Raw genomic sequence first — 24,870 nt, forward strand, 5'->3', positions numbered from 1 at the left:
ATTTGGCATTCTGCTATATTTTGCCTTGCCCTTCAGTGCATTGTGCAATGATTTGATCTTTATGGCCAGTTTGCAAGTCGTGCATTTCGCTGTAACCCAAGGGTCAACTTTATTTCTCACACATACATTGAAACACCAATACGGTGGAATATGTTGTTATGTGTCAATAACCAACACACTTGGAGGATTGTGCTGGGGGAGCCCGTCGCCACACTTCCAGCGCCAACATGGCATGCCCACAACTCACTAACCCTAATGGTCATCTTTGGAATGTGGGAGGAAACCAGAGCACCTGGAGGAAACCCATGTGGTCATGGAGAGAACATTTTAGTACATGTGACAATAGTAAGCCAATAAAAATGTCAATTACCAATGCTAGACTCATAAAATGAGGTGGCAATGGGAACCTTTAGGGAGATGTGGATGGCGGATGGAACCAGACAGGTAAGAGGAGGGGTTGACATACTTGCACGGTGAACAATATGTGTGGTCAGTAGATGGAACCAAGAGGCTGGATAGGGCTGAAGATAGGTGATTGGAAGCTGAAGGGGAGGGGTTGGTGAAGAGGACAGAAATAGGAAGATTGAAAGATTTTGTTGTGTTCCCATGGTCTATTTTTTAATCTGTTGCTACATTGTTCCATGACTTTGACAGCGCTTGGCAGCTTTGGGTCTGTACTCACTGGAATTTAGAAGTATGCGTGGGGATCTCATTGAAACCTACCGAATGTTGAAAGGACTAGATAGGGTGGATGTAGAGAGGATGTTTCCTATGGTGGGGCTATCCAGAACTAGAGAGCAAAGCCTTAAAATTGAGGCCCCTTAGAACAGAGGTAAGGAGGAATTCTTTTGACTAGAGAGTGGTGAATCTGTGGAATGCTCTGCCACAGACTGCGATGGAGGCTAAGTCCGTGCGTGCATTTAAGGCGGAAGTTGATAGTTTCCTGATTGGTCAGGCAACCAAAAGATACGGCAAGAAGGCAGGTGTATGGGGTTGAGTGGGATTTGGGATCAGCCATGGTGGAATGGTGGTGGTAAGAATCGATGGGCTGAATGACCTAATTCTGCTCCTATGTCTTATGGACTTTATAATAGCCATGGGTGTTGTATGCCCTCTCAGCCAACTGCATTGTGTCTCTTTCTTGTATTGTCCAGTGGATCAACATAGTGGGTCACCTCTCGCCAGTCCCATGTCTCCACGTTCGCTCTCATCCAATCCATCTTCCCGCGATTCCTCACCCAGCCGTGACTTCTCGCCGGCGGTCACCAGTTTGAGGTCCCCGATCACCATCCACCGGTCGGGGAAGAAGTACGGATTCACGCTCCGCGCCATCCGGGTCTACATGGGGGACACAGATGTCTACAGTGTTCATCACATGGTCTGGGTGAGTAGCAATCTGCCAGAGTAACCAACGTCAAGAAGGGCACCCAGAGTTTCCACTATTTACCATTCCAGTGTACTGCTCCCACAGAAGCCAAGTAACTGGAATGCTTCTGGCTGGAAAAAAAATGAAAGAAGATAAGAAAGCTATGCTGGAAGGCTGAGTTGTGTTAAGTACGAATGTTTATGAACACCAGATGGTACAAATTGTCTTTTGTTTCACTTCTGTGTTTGTTAAATTTCCAACAAAAAAGAGCAATACTGCTGGTACTGTAGATCTGAACTAGAACATGGAATGTAGAACAGTACAGCACAAATACAGGCCCTTGGGCCCATCATGTCTGTACTGATCATGATGCCAAATTAAACTAAATCACCCATATCCTTCCTTTCCCTCCATATTTCTATCTTCATCACTGAGCACATCTACAAGGAGTGCTGCCAACAAGAAAGCAGCATCCAACATCACGGACCCCCATCATCCAGGCCATGTCCTCGTTTCACTGCCGCCGCAGGAGGTACAGGAACCTTGGGTCCCATACAACCAGGTTCAGTACCTACATGAGATAATAATAGGTTATTGCCCTACAACCTCCGGGCTCCTGAACCAGCTTGGATAACTTCATTCACCTGAAACCTAAACTAATTCCACAACCTGCAAACTCCCTTTCAAGGATTCTGCATTTCAAATCCTTAGTGTAATTAATTTTTGTAATTTTTCCATAATTTGTCTTCTTTTGCATATTAGTAAGTCAAATAACCATGCGTTACAACAGTGGTGTGCAGAAGAGCATCTCTAAATGCACAACACATCGAACCGTGAAGTGGATGGGCTACAGCAGCAGAAGATCACATCGGGATCCACTATGTGGCCACTTTATTAGGTACACTCTTGTACCAAATCAATCGGTCACTGAGTGTATGCCTCTCATAATTGTCCGTTCCTCAGTGGGGTCACCCCTCAGTTTCCAACGCTCCAGAGAAAGCAGTCCAAGTTTGTCCAATTCTGCTTATAGTTCACATACTCAAATCCAGCTTCCTTGTGAACTTCTTGTATATCTTTTTCAAAGCTTTCATATCCTTCCTTAGTTTTGAGACCATGGTACTCAAAGTCCAAATCAAAGTAAAATTTATTATCAAAGAAAACTCATTCCACCGAGATGCAACACAGAGCATCATAGGAGGTCATTCCTGCCCGTGACCATCAAACTTTACAACTACTCCCTTGGAAGGTCAGACACCCTGAGCCGATAGGCTGGTCCTGGACTTATTTCCTGGCATAACTTACATATTACTATTTAATTATTTATGGTGCAACTGTAACGAAAACCAATTTCCCCCCAGATCAATAAAGTATGACTATGACTAATATGTATGTTGCTATATGCTACCTTGAGGTTCATTTTCTTGCAGGCATTCCAAATGTGGCTTAGCCATAGTTCTATATAGCTGCAATGTGACATCCTACTCTTACCCCGACCAATGACGCACACATATTATCTACGTTATTCATCATTATATCTACTTGTGTAGACACTTTCTGGAAGCTATGGACTTAGACCCACGTTTAATGCTCTTAAGGGTCCTGCCATTAACTTTATACTTTCCCCATGCATTTGATTTCCCAAAGTGAAAATCTTCACACTTCCCTGGGTTAAACTCCATATGCCTTTTCTCTGCCCATGACGGTAATTGATGCAGATCCTGCTGTATCCTTTGATAAGCCACTTCACTATCCACTACTCTTCATGCCATGTGAGGACTTCCTAACCCGCCCATCTATATTTTCATCCAAGTCATTTATATATAAATGAAAATTAAAAATGTGTCAAAAAATGCTTAGCACATCAAGCTGCGGAGGGAGGAGTGACATTATGCTTTCAGGATGATGCCCTGTTCTGATGGAAAGTCACCAACGTGAAATATTAACTCAATGTCTTTCTCTCCGGCTGATCCACTGAGGAATATTTAGTGGAACAAGGAGCCATTGGAGTGGGTACAAGTAAAGTTCAAGTTCAAAGTAAATTTATTATCAAAGTACATCCTGTATATATCACCATTTAATATGCTGAGATAAAATTTCAAGCAGACATATGCAATAAATACAAAGAAACATAATAGAGTCAGTGAAAAAATGTGAAACAGAAAGATGGGCAAACAAGGTACAAAAGACAACAAGTTGTGCGTATACAAAAAAACCAAAATAAAAATAATAATAGATATATAAGTAATAAATAATATTGAAAGCAGGAGATGTAGAGTCCTTGAAAGTGAGTTCATAGGTTGTGAAATCAGTGTTATTCACTCTGGTTCAGGAGCCTGATGGTTGAAGAGTGATAACTATCCCTGATCCTTGTAGTGTGGGACCTAAGGCTCCTGTACTCCCAACTATGCCTGCCTTTTTAGTCTTTTTTCACTACTGATGTTCAGTCCCAATACACCTCCATCCCCCAGCGGGAAGGCCTCAGAGTTTCTTTCTGGACACCAGACCCAACCAGTTCCCCTCAACCACCACTCCCCTTTGTCTGGCGGAATTCTCAGTAGTTTCCCCTTCGGCTCCTCCCACTTCCTTCAAACAAAAGGTGTAGCCACGGGCACTGGCATGGTTCCCAGCCACGCCTGCCTTTTTGTCAGCTAAGTGGAACGGTCTGTGTTCCGAGACTACACTCGTATCACTACCCAATTTTTTCCTATACGCTACATCAACAACTGCATTGTTGCTGCTTCCAGAACCCTTGTGGAGCTCATAGACTTCATCAACTTTGCCTCCAACTTCCACCCTGCCCTCAAATTTACCTGATCCATTTCCGATACCTCCCTCCCCTTTCTCAATCTCTCTGTATCTATCTCTGGAGATAGCTTATCTACTGATGTTTATTATAAACCCACTGACTCTCACAGTTACTTGGACTATACCGCTTTCCACCCTGTCACTTGAAAAAAATACCCTCCCCTTCTCTCAATTCTTCTGTCTCCGCTGCATCTGCTCACAGGATGAGGCGGTTCATTCCAGAAACAATGAGATGCCCTCCTTCTTCAAAGAAAGGGCCTTCCCTTCCTCCACCAACCGCATCTCTTCCATTTTGCATCCATCTGCCCTCACCCCATCCTCCCACTACCCTACCAGGGATAGGGTTCCTCTTGTCCTCACCTACCGCCCCACCAGCCTTTGTGTCCAGCACATAATTCTCCGTAACTTCCGCCACCTCTAAGGGGATCGCACCACCAACCACATCTTTCCCTCTTCCCCACTCTCTGCTTTCTGCAGGGATCGCACCTTACGCGACTCCCTTGTCCATTCGTCCCTCCCCACTGATCTCCCTCCTGGCACTTATCCTTGCAAAGGGAACAAGTGCTATATTTGCCTCTACACCTCCTCCCTCACTACCATCCAGGGCCCCAAACAGTCCTTCCAGGTGAGGCGACAGTTCATCTGTGAGTCTGCTGGGGTCATATACTATGTTCGGTGCTCTCAGTGTGGCCTCTTGTACATATGTGAGATCCGACTTAGACTGGGAGATTTCTTCACCATCCACCTACACTCCACCCATCAGGATAAAGGGATCTTCCAGTGTCTACCCATTTTATTGCCACTTACCAGTCCCATTCTGATATGACAGTGATGGCCTCCTCTACTGTCACGATAAGGCCACATTCGGGTTGGAGCAGCAACACCTTATATTCTGTCTGGGTAGCCTCCAATCTGATGGCATGAACATCGATTTCTCAAGCTTCGCATAATGCCCCCACCTTCACCATTCCCCATTCCCATTTCCCTCTCATCTAATCTCCTTATCTATCCATCACCTTCCTCTGGTGCTCCTGCCCCTTCTCTTTCTTCCATGGCCTCTGTCCTCTCCTATCAGATTCTTTAACTCTTTCACCAGTCAACTTCCAACCTCTTTACTTCACCCCCTCCCCCCACTCCCGGTTTCACCGATCACTCTGTGTTTCTTCCTCCCCGACCCCCACCTTACTCTGCCTCCTCATCTTTTCCAGTCTGATGAAGGGTCTCGGTGCAAAACATCAACTGCACGTTTTTCCATAGACGCTGCCTGGCCTGCTGAGTTCCTCCAGCAGTTTGTGTGTGTTGCTTGGATTTCCAACATCTGGAGATGTTTCTCTTGTTTGCAGCACAGAGAAGAGAGTATGGCCTGGATGGTGGGGGTCCTTGATGATGGATGCTGCATTCCTGTGATAGCACTCCTTGTAGATATGCTCAATGGTGGGGAGGGCTTTACCTATGATCAACTGGGTAAAATTCATCCATATGACAACAGTTGCATTTCTTAAATAGTTTTTGCTTTTTTAAAACTTGTCAATCTCTTGTAATGATATTTAATAACATTAACTTTCACTAGGAAAAACTTTTCATTCTTTTGTAGTGTTTGAGCAAGTCAAAATGAAGTTGATTTTATTGTCATGCAGTATGCACAAGGACATGTATGCACAGGTGCAAAGGGAAACACACTTGCAGCAGCATCACGTAGCTTTAGGGGCACAACATTCCTAAGGAAAGTAAGTATTCCTGGTCTTATCCAGTAAGCTATTCTCACTGTTTTTCCCTGGGAATTTCATAACACCCATCCCTAGTTCTGCTTCCATCAGACCAACCAATGAATAACACTGAACTGATTCAACAACCAGTGGACACACTCTCAAGGACACTACAACACATGTCCTCAGAGTTATTTATTTGTTTATTTATTAGTTCTTTTGTAATTGTGCAGTTTATCTTCATTTGCACATTGGTGGTTTGTCAGTCTTGGTTCATGTGTAGTTTTTCACTGGTTCTGTTCCACTGTGATTACAATGAATCTCAGGGTAGTAATGGCGACATATGCATACTTTGATAATAAATTTACTCTGAACTATGACCGTTGAACTTCGAAGCCCATGCCTTACCTGATATTTTGTGGGAACTATCTAATTTCCATCCCTAGTTCTGTCCCAGCTGGCCACCCAAAGAAAATCAGCATGGAAATGTATCAGAAGGCAGAAGCCATGAGCTTAAATACCACAAGGCAGTGAAAACCGCTCAAAACCCCTCGCACAGAAGACAGGATTTTCAGGAATATAGAACTATTTTATTAGACCACAGAAAAAGCCATTTGGCACATTCACTCTGTTTTAACACTTTGGAGGGCCGATCCTATTAATCCCACGCCCTTCACTTTCCCGAGCAGAATAGCAGCAACATGCAAGCCCAGTGGAGCGGGAGGTATTCAGCTTGTATAATCCATGCACATTTCCCTCCATAGATGCTGCCTGACCCGGTGAGTTCCTCCAGCATTCTGCGTGTGTTGCTCTGGATTTCCAGTCTCTCTAGTGCCTCCTTTTTAGTAACTTTCCTTTTCCCTGCTGCAGCATGTGGAAGATGGAGGGCCTTCGCACGATGCGGGGCTGTGCGCTGGTGACCTTATAACCCATGTCAATGGGGAGCCTGTGCATGGACTAGTTCACACTGAAGTTGTGGAACTTATACTGAAGGTACGAAGTCTCTCATTACGGCCCCACCCATGTCCAATCTTCTGGTCTTGTAAAACCTCCATACATGTTTTGGTGTCAGTTTTTGATTGGTAGACGTTTCTAGGGGTATTTTTCCAATAAGTACATTAAAGTTGCTAAACAAATGTCAGCTGCTGTAAATAATTAAACACTGATTCCCAATTTCTTGTATTCTCAGTCTAACCCAATGTTAAGACAGGCTGTTGGATGCAACCTTGAGTTATTTTTTTTAAATGTGGAAACTCACTGGTGGGATTTGTTTTCTATGACAGAGAAGATTTACTAGAACGTTACATGGGTTTCATCTCCTAAGTTACAGAGAAAGGTTGAACAAGTTGGGTCTTTATTCTTTGGAGCGTAGAAGGTTGAGTGGGGGGACTTGATAGAGGTATTTAAAATTATGAGGGGGATAGATAGAGTTGACGTGGATAGGCTTTTTCCATTGAGAGTGGGGGAGATTCAAACAAGAGGACATGAGTTGAGAGTTAAAGGGCAAAAGTTTAGGGGTAACATGAGGGGGAACTTCTTTACTCAGAGAGTGGTAGCTGTGTGGAACGAGCTTCCAGCAGAAGTGGTTGAGGCAGGTTCGATGTTGTCATTTAAAGTTAAATTGGATAGCTATATGGACAGGAAAGGAATGGAGGGTTATGGGCTGAGTGCAGGTCGGTGGGACTAGGTGAGAGTAAGGGTTCGGCACAGACTAGAAGGGCCAAGATGGCCTGTTTCTGTGCTGTAATTGTTAAATGGTTATATGGTTATATGACTGATTATCTTCGAGGAGGAGCACAGGAACTCTCCAGTCATCTTGCGTTCCCTGTCACTGGACCCTGACTCCAATCTGTCGAGGACCCGTTGGTGGCTGCCCCTGCGTCAGCCTTCCCACATTAATCAAAGTCATGCACTGGTGTTCTCCATTCATGGAATCCACCATAACCCCCCAGATTAAGTCTCATGGTGATCAGCAAGTGGCAAAGGGGGCAGGATTGTGAGATCTGGAAGCCCCTCAGAGTATGTGCATCCTAGATCAGCCTCAACAGGCAACTACAGACCCATCAATAGACAACCCCTTAGGAGAACGTCATACTCGACTCAGGGGATCTCACTCCTACTTCTTTAGGAAAGTGGTGGCGAACCACAGCCATAAATTGTGTCATAGTTGTGCTGTGAGTATTCTTGCAGTGCTGATGGGTCGGGAGTTCTAAAATTTAGTCGTCTTGTTCCAGAGGGGACAATGGATAAATCTCAAAGAAAGATTGATACTGAATTAAATTCAATTAAAGTATCAGCCTTTCAAGTTCATTGCTGTTAAATCTCCTCTCGATCTCATTTGTTCCATTAAACCTCTGCAGTGTGACGGAATGGAGATGACTGCTTCAATTACATCACAGTTCCTTTACCAATGTTGGGTCTAAACTTTGAAACTCTCCACTCAGCACCACAGCAAAAGCATTTTCTCCGTAGGGTTGCAGATATTCGAGGTGACGGCTCAGCATGGCCCTTTCTGGGAACAGACGTAAAAATGAATGACTTTAAGTTGCAAGTTCGGAATCATTGAGTGTGGTTCTTCAGGGCCCTGTACCACTTCCCTGATGCTAGTAATGAGAAGAGGGCAGTTCCTCGAAGGTGAAGATCCTTAATGATGGATGCCACCTTTTTGAGGCACTGCTTTTTTTGAAGGCGTCCTCTGACGGGAAGCTAGGCCCCATGATGGAGCTGGCTAGGTTTGCGATCTTCTGCAGCCTTTCTCAGTCCCATGCATTGGAGCCTCCATAGCAGTCCATGATGCAGGCAGTCAGATGCTTTCCGCACCGGTTAATTGGTTTTACATAGTATCCAATGAGAACAGTTGAAACCTGTGCGGGAGAGTTTTTAAAGCGGAAAAGCCACCGCACTGGGGCAGTTTCACTCTCTCGACCTCGGAAGTCCGGATCCAGTGGTATGAGTAGCCGTCACAACTGGGGTCTTCCTTCGTTGCAGTGGATGACCATGGCTTCTTCTGTGCAACGCACACAAAATGCTGGAGGAACTCAGCAGGCCAGGCAACCTCTAGGAAAAGTTCCTCCAGCATTTTGTGTGTGTTGCTCAGATTTCCAGCGTCGGCGGATTTTCTCTTGTGTACGACTTCTGTATCTGGTGGGGAGGCTTGTGTCCATGATGGAGCCAGCTGAGTCTGCAGTCTTCCGCAGCCTTTAACAATCTTGTGCATTGGACACTACACACCAGGCAGTGAAGCAACCAGTTAGAATGCTCGCCACTGCACATCTGTCAAAATTTGCTGGAGACTTTGGTGACATACCAAATCCCCTCAAACCCCAAATGAAATATAGCTGCTGGCATGGCCTGTTTGTGGTTGCACTTTAACGATGGAGTTAATTTTTTCAGAACAAAGGGGACTGAGAAAAGATTTAACTACAATGTTTAAATTTAAGAAAGAACTACACAGGATAAATAGAAAAGGGAAACCTCCCTGGCCAAAAGTGTCAGTAGCTAAGGAGCTCAGAGTTAAGTGAATTGGTAGAATGATTGGAGGGTAATCGATCCAGAGCAGAAACACTCTCCACATATCAGCTGTATCTGAACAAGTACTTGAGGTGCTATGACATGCAGGGCCATGGATGGAGAGCTGGGATGTGGGATTGACCTGATGTCTGTTTTTGGCTGATATAGTGTTATACTTCACTGTGACTCTGTAGGCTAGCAATTGGTTTCAGTCATGGACCTAGACAAGCAGTGTACTGTTTGAACAGTTACTTCTGGCCTCTGGCATTCAGTCACATGGCGCTCTGTGCCGAAGTGGGGACAGTGACATTTTGCCCTCTTGGTGCCACTGCCTGAGGTGAGATTTGGTCCAGTGAATTCACACCCTAATCGGCCCTTGCCTTGTGTTTCCCTCAGAGCGGAAACAAAGTGACCGTAACCACCACACCATTTGAGAACACTTCCATCAAGATTGGGCCAGCCAGGAGATCTAGCTACAAAGCCAAAATGGCAAGAAGGAATAAGAAGAGTTCAGGAAAGGAAGGACAGGAAAGGTAAGAGGACAAACTAATGCTGTCTGTCACACATACAAACATTATGTACACACTCCTGATGCTTGTGAGATTTATGAGTAGCTTTGCCTCGGAGACTTCCTTGTTGTATCTTTCATATTCATTATGAAGTTGGTCACCACTGACAATGCCAGTGTTTACTGACTATCCCTAATCCTGTAGCTTCTGTGGTCAGATCATAGGCAGCATGTTGCTAGGTCTGGAGTTGGACTGGTTAGTGATAGTGGATTATCTATTAATGACACAAATAGGCTTTTTTACAACCGTCTAGTTGTTTTATTGTATATTGGGCGGCAGGGTGGGGCTACATCTGTACCAAAGGAGGTGTAAGGCGCTCCTTTCTTCCGCTAGCCTGCTGGTCACCCTTGGGCAAAGTGTAAGACTTTGCTTAATTCCCACCCCCCCCCCCCCCCGCCCTGATCAGGGTCACGTGAAGCCTTGGGAGCCAATGGTGGTTGGACGTATGAGCAGCTGGTGCATATCCCAAGTCTTGGTTATGATGCCGAGCAGACAATCTCTGAAGAGTATTGATAATGGCTGGGGTCACGTGTCTTTTAAAGGCACTGGTCACAAGAAGGCAATGGCAAACCACTTCTGTAGAAAAATTTGCTAAGAACAATCCTGGTCGTGATCTCCTACGTCATACGTCCGGGCACAGAATGATGATGATGATGATAATTAGTTTCATAATAACCATGGTCAGACACTAGCATTCTAATTGGAATTATTTATTTAATTCATTATCTTAATTCTCAAGATGCTGTGCTGGGATTCTAGGTTATATCGCTAAGTGATTGTTCCATTCCTCTAGGGAAAATAACCCCAGGAACTGAACTGCAGTGCCACCAGTTGGGTGTTGAGTGAAGGTCAGTGACTGTGGTAATGAGGTGCCATATCACAGTGATATAGCAGCAAATGCTGGAAATACACAGCACCTGTGGGGAGGGAAGAGTGAATGTTCCGATGAGAGGTCACCGACGTGAAACATTAATTCACTCTTTCTGCAGATGCTGCCTGACCTCATTGCTCATGAATGGGTTCTCCTTCCTCAATATCCATGCCGATTTTTTTGCCCTTCTCCACGATTCCCACTTCCCTGCAGTTGAACCGTTTCCTTCTATGATTTGCCTATTCCCAGTGCAAATTTAATTTTCATTCAGCCATACACATGTATGTAGTGAGATGAATCATTGTTCCTCCAGGGCCAAGATGCGAAACGCAGTACGTACTGACAAACACAGTACATAGAGTTACGGTAGCACATACAGTCACAAAATAATCTTCGCACAAGCCCCAGAGTGGCATGGCCTGAAGATTGATGTGCATGGGATGTTATTCTGGAGCCATGTTTCTGCAAGAGCAAGCACGCAGCAGCTTCTCATCTCATGTTGGGTCAGCTGCCGATCATAGCAAATCGGCTTGTCTTCCTGGAAGTGAACTCTGGAAAGCAGTACCGATGGGAGAGTCAGCCTGCAAGGAAGTGACCCCAGCCCAGCACAGATTCCAGCATGCCCGCCACATCTCTGTTCTCTCCTCTATCACCTTCGGCGTCTGCTCCCCTGGGTGGCTGCAACAGGCGATGCCGCGGCACGAGGGCCTGTTCCGCGCAGTAACCCGATTAAGCTCCTGTCTAAATATCTTTTGCATCTGACTCCAGCACCACCTCTGACAGCAGTTTCCAGGCATCAACTACTCTGTATACAAATAACTTCCCCACCAAATCCCCTTTAAAGCTCCTTTCTCTAACTTTAATTCTGTCACGTTTGATATCGTTGAGCGTCTGCAGCATTTATTATGGACTTGTCCAGATTTCTTGCAGTGGTAGTGTTTTGCTTTTGGGTCACAATAATGGTGATATTATTTCCAAGTAGGGGTGGTGTGAATCCATGTCAAATCATATGACTGAAATGCAAGAGTTCCTCAAGTTTGCTGCAGTGTGATAGATACAAAGTTTTACCCTTTCAGATCCACTGGTGACTGCTCCAATCTCTGCCATCGAGGACTGTTAAAAGGGCTATGGTTTTCCATTCCAATAGTGACATGGTAACTCTGCATCTTATAGTAATGTTGGATCTGGAGATCTTATTGACCAAAAGGTTCTTTAGAAGTCAAGAGTGAGGCATAAATCTTATGGTTACACCCACTCACCTGGTTCACCAATCACCTTCCAGTTTGTACTCCTTCCTCTCCACCCACCCACTTGTCGTGGCTTCTCCCCTCTTCCTTTCCAGTCCTTCTGAGCAGCCTTAGCCTGAAACATTGATACCTCTCCACAGATGCTGACTGACCTGCTGAGTTCCTCCAGAATTTTGTGGAGAATCTGCAGAATCTCGTGTTTACAAAAATACAGAATCAGCTGAATTTCTTTATTTTTCTTGTACATAACTGTAATAAAATGAATTTCAAGGTAGTACACAGTATAGCAGCAAGAGTAACGATCCCTGCATTGCAAACTCCATACCTCAATGCTCAGTGCTTGGTGAATGATGTCTTAACTTGATGCTGAGTATCTGTGTTATGTAAGAGACACTGGAGATCTTTGTTCTTAACCCACTTGCTCTATTTGAGTGAAATCTTGGGGACTATGTGTCACCTACCCTCACCATCCCATAATTTTTCTTTGTTGTTGTCACCACGCCGTCTGTTCTGTTCTGTAATCAGAAGCAGGGGTACCTCAATGTTCGAAGTTCAAAATGAATTTATTATCAAAGTACATAACGGCTGATGTGACATGATGTGTCCAGTGTGGTAGTGTAGTGGGTAGTGCTTGTCGCTCTCACTTACAGCTTCCACCACTGCTAGCAGTCTTGAGTAACGGAGAGCAGAATGTCTAAGTCTCTCCCTGCCAGTACAGAGCCTCTCCAACAGCAAGCCTCATGTAGTGCCTCCTCACTGGCGACACATGGAAACTGGACTCCTTTGGAACTCAGGCTGAACTAAGAGGACAGGGAGGAGGTCCGGCCCCCGCATACGTAGCATGCAGGCCCACCGGTGTGTGGATACACCCCAGTGCTCGTGAACCGGATCCCCAGCTATGGGTAAATAGCCCCACTGCCTTGTGAGCTGCCCCTCGGGAGAGACCAAGGCTACGGGAGTAAACCCAGACAGCAAATCCGGAGTGGAGGCCCTCAGGCGGCTGGACGTCATTGAACGTCCTTCCAGCAGCTCCTGCAGCCAAGCTGGTACCAAACGTATTGCTTCATAAGCTTTCCTTTGGACCACACTGGTGAGGCCGAGAGTGGAATCTTGACGAGTGGGCATCCTCCGCCCAGGCTTGTGATGATAACCATCATCACCCACTGCCCTTCAAGACAGAGAGATGGCAACCAACTACATATGTGTTACCATACACTACCTTACAGGAATTTACAAGAAAAATAAAGAAATACAAATGTGGAAAAAATCATGAACAAAGACCAACAAAAAAAGTGTGCAAAAGAAGGCAAACTGTGCAAATAAGAAATAATACTAAGTCCTGACGAAGGGTCTCGGCCCGAAACGTCGACTGTACCTCTCTCTAGAGATACTGCCTGGCCTGCTGCGTTCACCAGCAACTTTGATGTGTGTTGCTTGAAATTCCAGCATTTGCAGATTGCCTCGTGTTTGTGTTTTTAATAATACTAAGCATATGAGTTGTAAAGAGTCCTTGAAATGGAGTCGGTAGGTTGTAGAATTAGTTCAGAGGAGTGGTGATTGTTATCTACAATGGTGTGGGATCTAAGGCTTCTGGTAGTACTGAGAATAGGGCATGGCCTGGGTGGTGGGGGTCTTCGAGAGTGGCCGCTGCTTTCTCCCAGCAGCACTACATGTGCCCACTGATGGGGGGGTCTTTTCCTGTGATAGACTGGGCTGTGTCCTCCATTTTTTGGGGGCGTTTCCATTGGTGCTTCCATACTAGGCCATGATACAATCAGTCAGGATGCTCTCCGGTGGGCATCTATAGAAGTTTGTCAAAGTTTTAGATGAGATGCTGAATCTGTGCAAACTTCTGAGAAAGTAGAGGTGCTGCCATTGAAATGGCACAGGTGCTGGTCAGAATCAGGTTTACTATCACCGGCACGTGATGTGAAATTTGTTAACTAAGCAGCAGCAGTTCAATGCGATACATAGTCTAGCAGAGAGAAAAAAAATAATAAAATAAAACCTAATAATAAATAAACAAGTAATTCAATTATGTATATAGAATAGATTATTAAAAAATGTACAAAAACAGAAATACTGTATATTAAAAAAGTGAGGTCGTGTCTAAAGCTTCAATGTCCATTTAGGAATTGGATGCCAGAGGGGAAGAAGCTGTTCCTGAATCGCTGAGTGTGTGCCTTCGGGCTTCTGTACCTCCTACCTGATGATAACAGTGAGAAAAGGGCATGCCCTGAGTGCTGGAGATCCTTAATAATAGACACTGCCTTTCTGAGACACCACTCCCTGAAGATGTCCTGGGTACTTTGTAGGCTAGTACTCAATATGGAGCTGACTAGGTTTACAACCTTCTGCAGCTTCTTTCAGTCCTGTGCAGTAGCCCCTCCATAGCATACAGTGATGTAGTCTGTCAGAATGCTCTCCATGGTACAACTATAGAAGTTTTTAAGTGTATGTGTTGGCATGCCAAATCTCTTCAAACTCCTAATAAAGTATAGCTGCTGTTTTGCCTTCTTTATAACTGCCTCGATATGTTGGGACCAGGTTAGATCCTCAGAGATCTTGACACCCAGGAACTTGAAGCTGCTCACTCTCTTCACTTCTGATCCCTCTATGAGGATTGGTATGTGTTCCTTTGTTTTACCCTTCCTGAAGTCCCCAGTCAGCTCTTTCATCTTACTGACATTGAGTGCCAGGTTGTTGCTGCGGCACCACTCCACTAGTTGGCATATCTCACTCCTGTACACCCTCTCGTCACCACCTGAGATTCTACCAACAATGGTTGCATCGTTACCAAATTTACAGATGATATTTGAGCTATGCCTCGCCAAGCAGTCATGTCTATACAGAGAGTAGAGCAGTGGGCTAAGCACACACCCCTGAGGTGCGCCAGTGTTGATCGTCAGTGAGAAGGAGATGTTATCACCAATCCGCACAGACCGTGGTCTTCTGATTAGGATTTTGAGGATCCAATTGCAGGAGGAGGTACAGAGGCCCAGATTCTGCAACTTCTCAGTAAGGATTGTGGGAATGATGGTATTAAATGCTGAGCTATAGTCGATGACCAGCTGACATAGGTGTTTGTGTTGCCCAAGTGGTCTAAAGCAGTGTGCAGAGCCATTGAGATTGCATCTGCCATTGACCTATTGTGGTGATAGGCAAATTGCAATGGGTCCAGGTCCTTGCTGAGGCAGGAGTTCAGTCTAGTCATGACCAACCTCTCAAAGCATTTCATCACTGTCGATGTGAGATAGTCATTAAGGCAGCTCACATTATATTTCTTAGGCACTGGTATAATTGTTGCCTTTTTGAAGCAAGTGGGAACTTCTGCCCGTAGCAGTGAGAGGTTGAAAATGTTCTTGAATACTCCCAGTAGTTGGTTGTTACAGGTTTTCAGAGCCTTACCAGGTACTCCACTGGGACCTTCTGCCTTGCGAGGGTTCACTCCCTTTAAGGACAGCCTAACATCGGCCTCTGAGACAGAGATCACAGAGTCATCAGGTGCAGCAGGGATCTTCACAGCTGTAGCTGTGTTCTCCATTTCAGAGCATGCATAGGAGTTGTGTTCATCTAGTAGTGAAGCATCGCTGCCATTCATGCTATTGGGTTTCGTTTTGTAGGAAGTGATGTCTTGCAGACCCTGCCAGAGTTGTCGTGCATCTGATGTCGCCTCCAACCTCGTTCGAAATTGTCCCCTCGCCCTTGAAATAGCCCTCCGCAAATCATATCTGGTTTTCTGGTACAGGCCTGGATTGCTAGACTTGAATGCTACAGATCTAAACTTCAGCAGACGACGTACCTCCTGGTTCATCCACGGCTTTTGGTTTGGGAATGTACAGTAAGTCTTTGTGGCCACACATTCATCCACACAGGTTTTAATGAAGTCAGTAACAGCTGCAGCATACTCATCCAGGTTCGAAGATGAATCCCTGAATACAGTCCAGTCCGCCGATTCAAAGCAGTCCTGTAGGCACTCCTGTACTTCCCTTGTCCATACTTTCTTGGTCCTCACTGCTGGTGCTGCAGTCTCTGCCTATACTCAGGGAGTAGAAGTACAGCCAGGTGATCAGACTTCCTGAAGTGAGGGCGTGGAATAGCACGGTAGGCATTCTTGACGGTGGTGTAACAGTGGTCCAGTGTGTTGTTTCCTCTGGTATTGCAAGTGATCTGTTGATGGTAATTGCTTAGTGATTTTTTCAGACTGGCCTGGTTAAAATCTCCCAAAACGATGGTGAAGGCGTTAGGGTGAGCTGTTTCATGCATGTTGATCCCATTACTCAGATCACCTAAAGCCTGATTGACATTGGCCTGAGGTGGAATGTTGAACTGCTTCCAGAATGACCACGGAGAACTCCCCTGGTAAGTTAAAAGGATGACACTTTACTGCTAGATATTCCAGGTCTGGTGAGCAGAATTGGGACAGCACTGATATATTCGTGCACCAAGAAGAGTTGACCATGAGACATACTCCTCCACCTCTGCTTTCGAGAGACTCTATAGATCTATCCTGATGGTGTATAGTAAACCCATCGACCTGAATTGCTGCATCCGGTACGGAGGGGGTTAACCAGGATTCCGTGAAACTAAGGACACACGAGGTCCTAACGTCCCTCTGCTTCAGCACCCTAGCTCTGAGATCATCAATTTTATTCACCAGCGACTGCACGTTCGCCAGCAAGATAGTCGGTATAGGGAGTATAAAACCCCGTTTCCTTAAACGCACTTGTAATCCTGATCTTCGCCTACGCTTTCTACAAGGTGTCCTTCATGGGCCCTTCTGACTACAGACTGTGTTGTTTCCGTCGATTTTAAGCAGCGATTGTTCCTAGGGGTCTCAGGACTGATCCCCTGATAAGATAACACCATTAAGGAATTTAAAGTTACTGGCCCTCTCCACCTCCAGTCCCCTAACGAGGACTGTCTCCTGGAGCCTTCTCCTCCAATAGCCAATATTAACCTCTTTGGTTTTGCTGGCGTTGAGTGAGAGGATATTGTTGTGGAACCATTGAGCCAGATTTTCAGTCTCCCTCCTGTATGCCGATGTGTCACCACCATTGATACAGCCAACAGCTGTAGTGCCAACACCAAAGTTAAATATGGCGTTGCAGCTGTACGCTGCCTCACAGTCAGAAGTGTAAAGTGAGTAGAGTAAGTTCTGTTCTGTAATCAGGGGGTGGAGGTACCTGTAGACTGATGGTGTTCTCATGATGTTGTGATGATCCAGGCTGTCTCTCTGTTCCATTCTCTCCTCCCCCCCCCCCCCCCAACCCCTTGCAGTGGGAAGAAACGCAGTTCCTTGTTCCGGAAAATAACAAAGCAGTCCAACCTCCTGCACACCAGCCGCAGCCTCTCGTCCTTGAACCGCTCGCTCTCGTCCAGCGACAGTCTGCCTGGCTCTCCCACCCACAGTCTGTCCGCCCGTTCTCCTACGCAGAGCTACCGGCCGACGCCTGACTCTGGTTATTTAGGTACTGCTGTTCCAAGGGACCATTTCTTACTGGGTGATTACAAGTGGGGAGTCTCGGTGTCAAAATCTCCTTTTAACATGAAGTCAGACCTAAGCAGCAATATACTTCTGTTTGGGACTTTTCAAAACACATTCGGAGCCCCAGTAGCTCAGCAGGGAGAGAATTAGACTAAAGACCTAAAGGTCCCTGGTTCAGTCCCCAGTTTCAGCTCTATTTATTGATTCTTTGTTAGCACAATGGACGGTTTGGGCCTTTCACTTGGGAGACCGGCGTTCAATTCCCTGACGGGGAGGCACTGAAGGGACGGATCGATTCCGTAGTGGTTACTATAATGTTATTACAAAGCTAGCGATCCAGGATGAATTCTGCTGCTGTCAATAAGGAGTCTGGATGTTTCCCCAATGTCTAGATTTCCTTCAGTGCTGCAGCTTCTTTCCATAGTCCAAAGGCTTACGGATTAGTACGTTCACTGGCCACATGGGTGTAAATGGGCAGTGTGGGCTCATTGGGCCGGAAGGGCCTGTTACTAAATCAATTAAAAAAAAATAAAAGGCCATTCAGCCCAGTAAATCCGTGCTAGCTCTGTAAAGAACAAAACTGTTTGTTCTATTTCCCTGCAGTCCTGCAGGAGACATTTTTCCCTCAGCACCAATTTGATTCCTCTCTTGAAAGCCCCTTTCTCACATCCCATTGTGAGAAAGGGAGAGCTTCGTGTGACTCCTTGGAGAGAAGGACAGCCATTGTCTTGTGGCGTAGTTTGCGGGTGGTTCTGTGCAGAGTTCAGCTGAAGCAGTCAGCAGTCAGACGGAGCACGGAACATACATCAGGATACAGGCCCTTCGAACATAGAACAGTATAGCATGGCAACAGGCTTTTCGGCCCACCGTATCTGTGCTGGCCATGCTGCTAATATAACAAATCCCATCTACCTGCACATGATTTCCCCCCCCCCCCCCACTCCCTGCCTGTTTCGACCAAGTGGTCTATGTTTATGATCCATAGAGTTCATGGGCAGTTCAGAAAATTGATGGTGGGGAAGAAGAAGCTACACTGAGGCTGGCTGTTCACTGCTATATGAATTTATAGTCTTTAGCCACCCCGGTGGAACTTAAACTCACATCTCTGGATCAATGATCACGAACTCTGTCGCTAGTGTACTGATTGAACTGTTCCATATTGTGACATAGAAGGAAACCATTTAGCCATCAAAACCATATCATATCAGTCAATAACAGCCATCAGCAAAATCCCACTTCTGCAACTCTCTCAGTTAAATAGAGTACTACAGTACAGAAACAAGCCCTTCAGCCTATCTTTTCGATGTTGACCTGATCCGCCTCGTCCCATCCAGCCACACCTGCACCATAACCCTCCCAGATTCTCAGGTTACAGGTCACTCCCTCACCCTGCTCTTAAGTGAAAAGATTAAAGATTAGCTTTACTTGTCACATGTATATTGAAACATACAACCAAAGCACCTCAAAGTTGTGCTGGGAGCAGCCCCAAGGGTTGCCATGAATCTGGCACCAATGTAGCATGCCCACTACTTACTGACCCATTACTAATCCGGTCCACTGCTTACTGACCCATTACCAATCCAGCCCACTGCTTACTGACCTAGTACTAATCCAGCCCACTGTTTACTGACCCATTACTAATCCAGCCCACTACTTACTGACCCATTACCAATCCGGCCCGGTACACTGACCCATTACCAATCCAGCCCACTACTTACTGACCCATTACTAATCCAGCCCACTGCTTACTGACCCAGTACTAATCCAGCCCACTGTTTACTGACGCATTACTAATCCGGCCCACTACTTACTGACCCATTACCAATCCAGCCCACTGTTTACTGACCCATTACTAATCCAGCCCACTACTTACTGACCCATTACTAATCCAGCCCACTGTTTACTGACCCATTACCAATCCAGCCCACTACTTACTGACCCATTACTAATCCAGCCCACTACTTACTGACCCATTACTAATCCAGCCCACTGCGGTTTACTGACCCATTACTAATCCGGCCCACTGCGTACTGACCCATTACTAATCCGGCCCACTGTTTACTGACCCATTACTAATCCAGCCCACTGTTTACTGACCCATTACTAATCCGGCCCACTGCTAACTGACCCATTACCAATCCGGCCCACTGCTTACCGACCCATTACTAATCCGGCCCATTGTTTACCGACCCATTACTAATCCGGCCCACTACTTACCGACCCATTATTAATCCGGCCCACTGCTTACTAACCCATTACTAATCCGGCCCACTGTTTACCGACCCATTACTAATCCAGCCCAGTACTTACTGACCCATTACTAATCCAGCCCACTACTTACTGACCCATTACTAATCCGGCCCACTACTTACTGACCCATTACTAATCCAGCCCACTGTTTACTGACCCATTACCAATCCGGCCCACTATTTACTGACCCATTACTAATCCGGCCCACTGCGTACTGACCCATTACTAATCCGGCCCACTGTTTACTGACCCATTACCAATCCGGCCCACTGTTTACTGACCCATTACCAATCCGGCCCACTACTTACTGACCCATTACTAATCCGGCCCACTGTTTACTGACCCATTACTAATCCGGCCCACTACTTACTGACCAATTACTAATCCAGCCCACTGTTTACTGACCCATTACTAATCCAGCCCACTACTTACTGACCCATTACTAATCCGGCTCACTACTTACTGACCCATTACTAATCCAGCCCACTGTTTACTGACCCATTACTAATCCAGCCCACAGTTTACTGACCTATTACTATTCCGGCCCACTGTTTACTGACCCATTACTAATCCAGGCCACTACTTACTGACCCATTACTAATCCAGCCCGCTACTTACTGACCCATTACTAATCCGGCCCAATACCTACTGACCCATTAGTAATCCGGCCCACTGCTTACCGACCCATTACTAATCCAGCCCAGTACTTACTGACCCATTACTAATCCGGCCCACTGTTTACCGACCCATTACTAATCCAGCCCAGTACTTACTGACCCATTACTAATCTAGCCCACTACTTACTACCCATTACTAATCCGGCCCAATACCTACTGACCCATTACCAATCCGGCCCACTACCTACTGACCCATTACCAATCTGGCCCAGTACACTGACCCATTAGTAATCCGGCCCACTGCTTACTGACCCATTACTAATCCGGACCACTGCTTACTGACCCATTACCAATCCAGCCCACTGTTTACTGACCGATTACTCTTCCGGCCCACTGTTTACTGACCCATTACTAATCCGGCCCACTACTTACTGACCCATTACTAACCCGGCCCACTGCTTACTGACCCATTACTAATCCGGACCACTGCTTACTGACCCATTACCAATCCAGCCCACTGTTTACTGACCCATTACTAATCCGGCCCACTGTTTATTGACCCATTACCAATCCGGCCCACTGTTTACTGACCCATTACTAATCCGGCCCACTGTTTACTGACCCATTACTAATCCGGACCACTGCTTACTGACCCATTACCAATCCAGCCCACTGTTTACTGACCCATTACTAATCCGGCCCACTACTTACTGACCCATTGCTAATCCAGCCCGATACTTACTGACCCATTACTATTCCGGCCCAATACCTACTGACCCATTACCAATCCGGCCCACTGCTTACTGACCCATCACTAATCCGGCCCACTACTTACTGACCCAAACCCGTACGTTTTTTGGGAATGTGGAAACCGGAGCATCCGAAGGAAACCCATGCAGTCAAGGAGAAATCGTTACAAACTCCTTTCAGACCTCATTGGGAATTGAACCCTGATCTTCTGGTCACTGGTACTGTAAAGTATTACACTGACCACTATAGCACCATGTCGCTGACTGCGACTTTGAGAGAGGGGCCTATGGAATTCCATCAGTTTAATAAAACCAGGAAAAGCTACAGAACCTCAGTAAGGTAAGGTAGCATCCGTAAAAACAAAAAGTCAATTAATGTTTCAGGCTGAAATGTTAATCTGTGTTGTTTCCACACATTTCCTGACCTGCAGTCTGTTTCCAGCACTTAATTCCAGATTCTCAGCATCTGCAATTCTATTGTATTTTTGTAATAATACAAAAATGCTAGAGACAGAACAGGTCAGGCTGCAACTGTGGAAAGAGTAAAGGGTAATGTTTTGGGTCAGCGATCCTCCTTCAGAATTGGGAAAGGGAGTTCAGACAATGAGCCTCAGACCCGAAACATTGACAGGTTTGCTCACTGCGGATGTTACCGGACCTGTTGAGCGCTTCCAGGATGTTCCGTTTTTTATCTCACAATTTCAGCATCTGCGGTGTTTGACTGGTCCTTCCCCCCCCACCCCCCCTGTATCAACCCTTAAAATGGGATGGCACAGTAGCGTAGTGGCTAACATAACATTTCACAGCACCAGAAATCGGAGTTTAATTCCTGCTGCTTCTCTGTAAGGAGTTTGTACATTCTGCCTGTGACTGCTTGGGTTTCCTCCGGCAGCTCCAGTTTCCTCCCACATTCTAAACATGTTCAGGTTAGTAAGTTGTGGGTTTGCTATGTTGGCACTGGAGGTCTGGTGACACATATGTGCTGCTCCCAGTACGCAAAGCAATGCAATACAACACAGTTCACTGTACGTTCCAAAGTAAAGATGACAAGATAAAGCTAATCACTTTAATATTTAAACCTAACAGTAAAATTGCAAGTTGTTTTAATCAGAAAACAAGATGATGTATCTGAGTTCATATATTGAGACTGTGTATTCTTATCTCTGCAGGAGGAGGAGGTAACTCATCTCAAAGCAGCTCTCCGGGTTCCAGTGTCCCGAATTCCCCAGCCACCCCCCACCATATCCGGCCCAGCAGCCTCCATGGTCTGTCCCCGAAGCTGCAACGCCAGTACCGGTCGGCACGCTGCAAGTCGGCCGGCAACATCCCACTGTCCCCTCTGGCTCACACGCCGTCGCCCACGCACCCTTCGCCCCAGCATCCCCCTTTCCCCCTGCCCTCCCACACAGTGGGCAGCTCCAACACCACCCAGACCTTTCACGTCAAGCTCCACTCGTCGCCTCCAGTGGTCCGGCCGCGTCCCAAGAGCGCCGAGCCGCCGCGCTCCCCGCTGCTGAAGAGGGTGCAGTCCGCCGAGAAGCTCTCCATGCCTCTCAGCTCCGAGAAGAAGCTGGCGATACGCAAGCACAGCCTTGAGGCTTCCCATGCAGACTTCCGGAAGGAGGGGCTGCACGCGGACATCAGCCTCCAGAGCCTGGTAGAGTCGGAGGGAGAGGTTCTAGGGTCAAAGGCCGACGGCACTGAAGTTGGAGCCTTTAGGCAGATGGCCGTGAGGAAGCTGGGGAGACAGGAGTCTCCGTTAATCGATCGAGATATATTCTCCAGCATCAGGCAAGAGAGGGGAGAAGGACTTGACCCTGTACAGGAGCTAGAAGTTAAGACGAGTGATCATGAGGAAGGACTGAAAGAGGAAACAAGGAGGTCTTGGTCTGCAGTGCCTTCTGTCCACGGTGGGACCAACAACGTTGCAAAAGGTGTGGATGTAAGCCCAGGGAGGGATTGTACAGTCTCTCCTTCACTGAAGAGTGCCAGTCCATTGAAACCCCAGATTTCGGAGCCTCCTTCGGAAGGAACCACAGCGTCGTCCGCAAACAGAGGCCAAGACAAGGCCACACCCTGCAGTTCGCCAAGCGGAAGGAATGGGGTGCCTCCTTCCTCTGCTCCAACGGCGGGTGCAGGCAAGCACGCTGGACCTCCGCAGGCCTTGCGCCCAGACACGCTGACAGCGCGCTCTGAGGTGAAGGTATCTCCGGGTGCTGTGATTGCCAGCCTTAACGTTAGCATCACCCCTTCTGTCTACGTTGACACTGTCGGCAAATCTCTGGACAAAACTCCTCCCCACCAGCCCAAGAAGATGCTGTCCAGTGACCCACCCAGCAAGAGACACCAGGGAGTGCAAACCGAGCCCGTGGAATCCATCTGCCCAAGCTGGGATGGCGGATACACGCTACAGATGGACAAGAATGCCGCGTTGGAGGCCAAAGATGCATCTCCAGCAAGCGGCTCCCATCCAGGGTCCAAGGAAAAGGGGAAAACCTCTGAAGTCCCTGCTGTTCCGGACCTGGCTGCAGCTGCCGATGGTGGCAAAGGCAAGAGGAGCTCAACAATCGAGACCAAAGACACAGCTGACGAGCTGTGCGGGCCTAAGAGGAGCGAGGCCTTACCTCCAGACTGCCTCCCTCATCCGGCCAAACAGCAAGACGCTGCAGATAAAGGCGCCCCCGTCAGCTGTGACAAAGGTACCCTGGAAGCCTCTACAGAGAGCAACGCGGTCCCCGAGGGCAAGGCCAAGAAGGCGCAGGCCTCCATCACATGCGGAGCTGGGCAAGGCTCTTTGACATCCGGAGATAAGCCCAGCTTTGTCAACCACTTGGCCACAGTGGCTAAGAGTGTGCTCGGGCCGGTGAAAATGGCCATCCCCATGACACCCTCGACCGTGGAGAGATGGAAGCCGGGGGACGGCGGAAAGACACTCGCTGAACATCAAGGGAGCCCCACAGCCCTCTCAGCACCGGTTCCTAAACCAGTATCCTCAGCAACAACACAGGACACAGAGTGCCCATCTCTCCTGGAAAAGAAAGCGATAAACCGTCAAAAGTTTTAGTAAGGGCTGTGAGTGAGTGAGTGTGTGTGTGTGTGTGTGTGTGTGTGTGTGTGTCTGTATGTATGTATGTATGTATGTATGTTTTAAAAAAACACCTGCAAATGATGACTGGGCGTTTGTATAAAATCAAACACTTCCTAAGGTAAACAACACAACTGGGGGAATTTAAAAAAACTTAAGAATCTAGGATTCTGATTTGCCAAGGTGCCCGTTCAGTTGAAAAAAAATAATACGAATATCTCAAAAGAATGTGAAAGGTTTCAAAAAAAAATTCGTGTATCAGCATCACGTGACTGCATGTTTGTGTATAAGGTATACTGGCTAAGTGCATTACACGCTTAAACTGCTTTTACATGTCATATACTTAAATATTCTGAAGTGCTCTTGTATAAAAGGGTTAGTAATTTATTGAAGTTATGTAAATTGGCTGCAGATTAGCATTTAACCCTGACCAATGCCTCTCGACTTGAGGAAGTACCCAACAGCTTGGAATCAGCACTGCATATGTTCTTAAAGGGACCCAGCCTCCTTTTCTACGCAAAGTAGAAAGGCTAATGTGCCCGAGGCAGTTCGTACCCCTCTTTTCCAATGTAGAATTGTTGTGGAGGAGAAGGGGGTATTCATTGCC

The 24,870-nt window shown here is 46.7% G+C and overlaps 1 protein-coding gene across 1 annotated transcript in view; it reads left to right on the plus strand.

Annotated features, from left to right (window-relative positions):
* LOC140191074 (microtubule-associated serine/threonine-protein kinase 1-like) overlaps positions 1-24,242 on the plus strand; it is a 127,033-nt gene extending 102,791 nt beyond the window's left edge. Inside the window, exons 22-26 of the mRNA XM_072248149.1 lie at positions 1,155-1,384; positions 6,748-6,870; positions 9,784-9,920; positions 17,355-17,545; positions 22,351-24,242. Of these exons, the coding sequence (XP_072104250.1) occupies positions 1,155-1,384; positions 6,748-6,870; positions 9,784-9,920; positions 17,355-17,545; positions 22,351-24,242 (2,573 nt within the window). The remainder of the gene's footprint in view (positions 1-1,154; positions 1,385-6,747; positions 6,871-9,783; positions 9,921-17,354; positions 17,546-22,350) is intronic.
* The last annotated feature ends 628 nt before the right edge of the window (positions 24,243-24,870 follow it).

The sequence above is a fragment of the Mobula birostris genome, chromosome 32 (genome assembly GCF_030028105.1).
Source record: "Mobula birostris isolate sMobBir1 chromosome 32, sMobBir1.hap1, whole genome shotgun sequence".
Taxonomy (NCBI): domain Eukaryota; kingdom Metazoa; phylum Chordata; class Chondrichthyes; order Myliobatiformes; family Myliobatidae; genus Mobula; species Mobula birostris.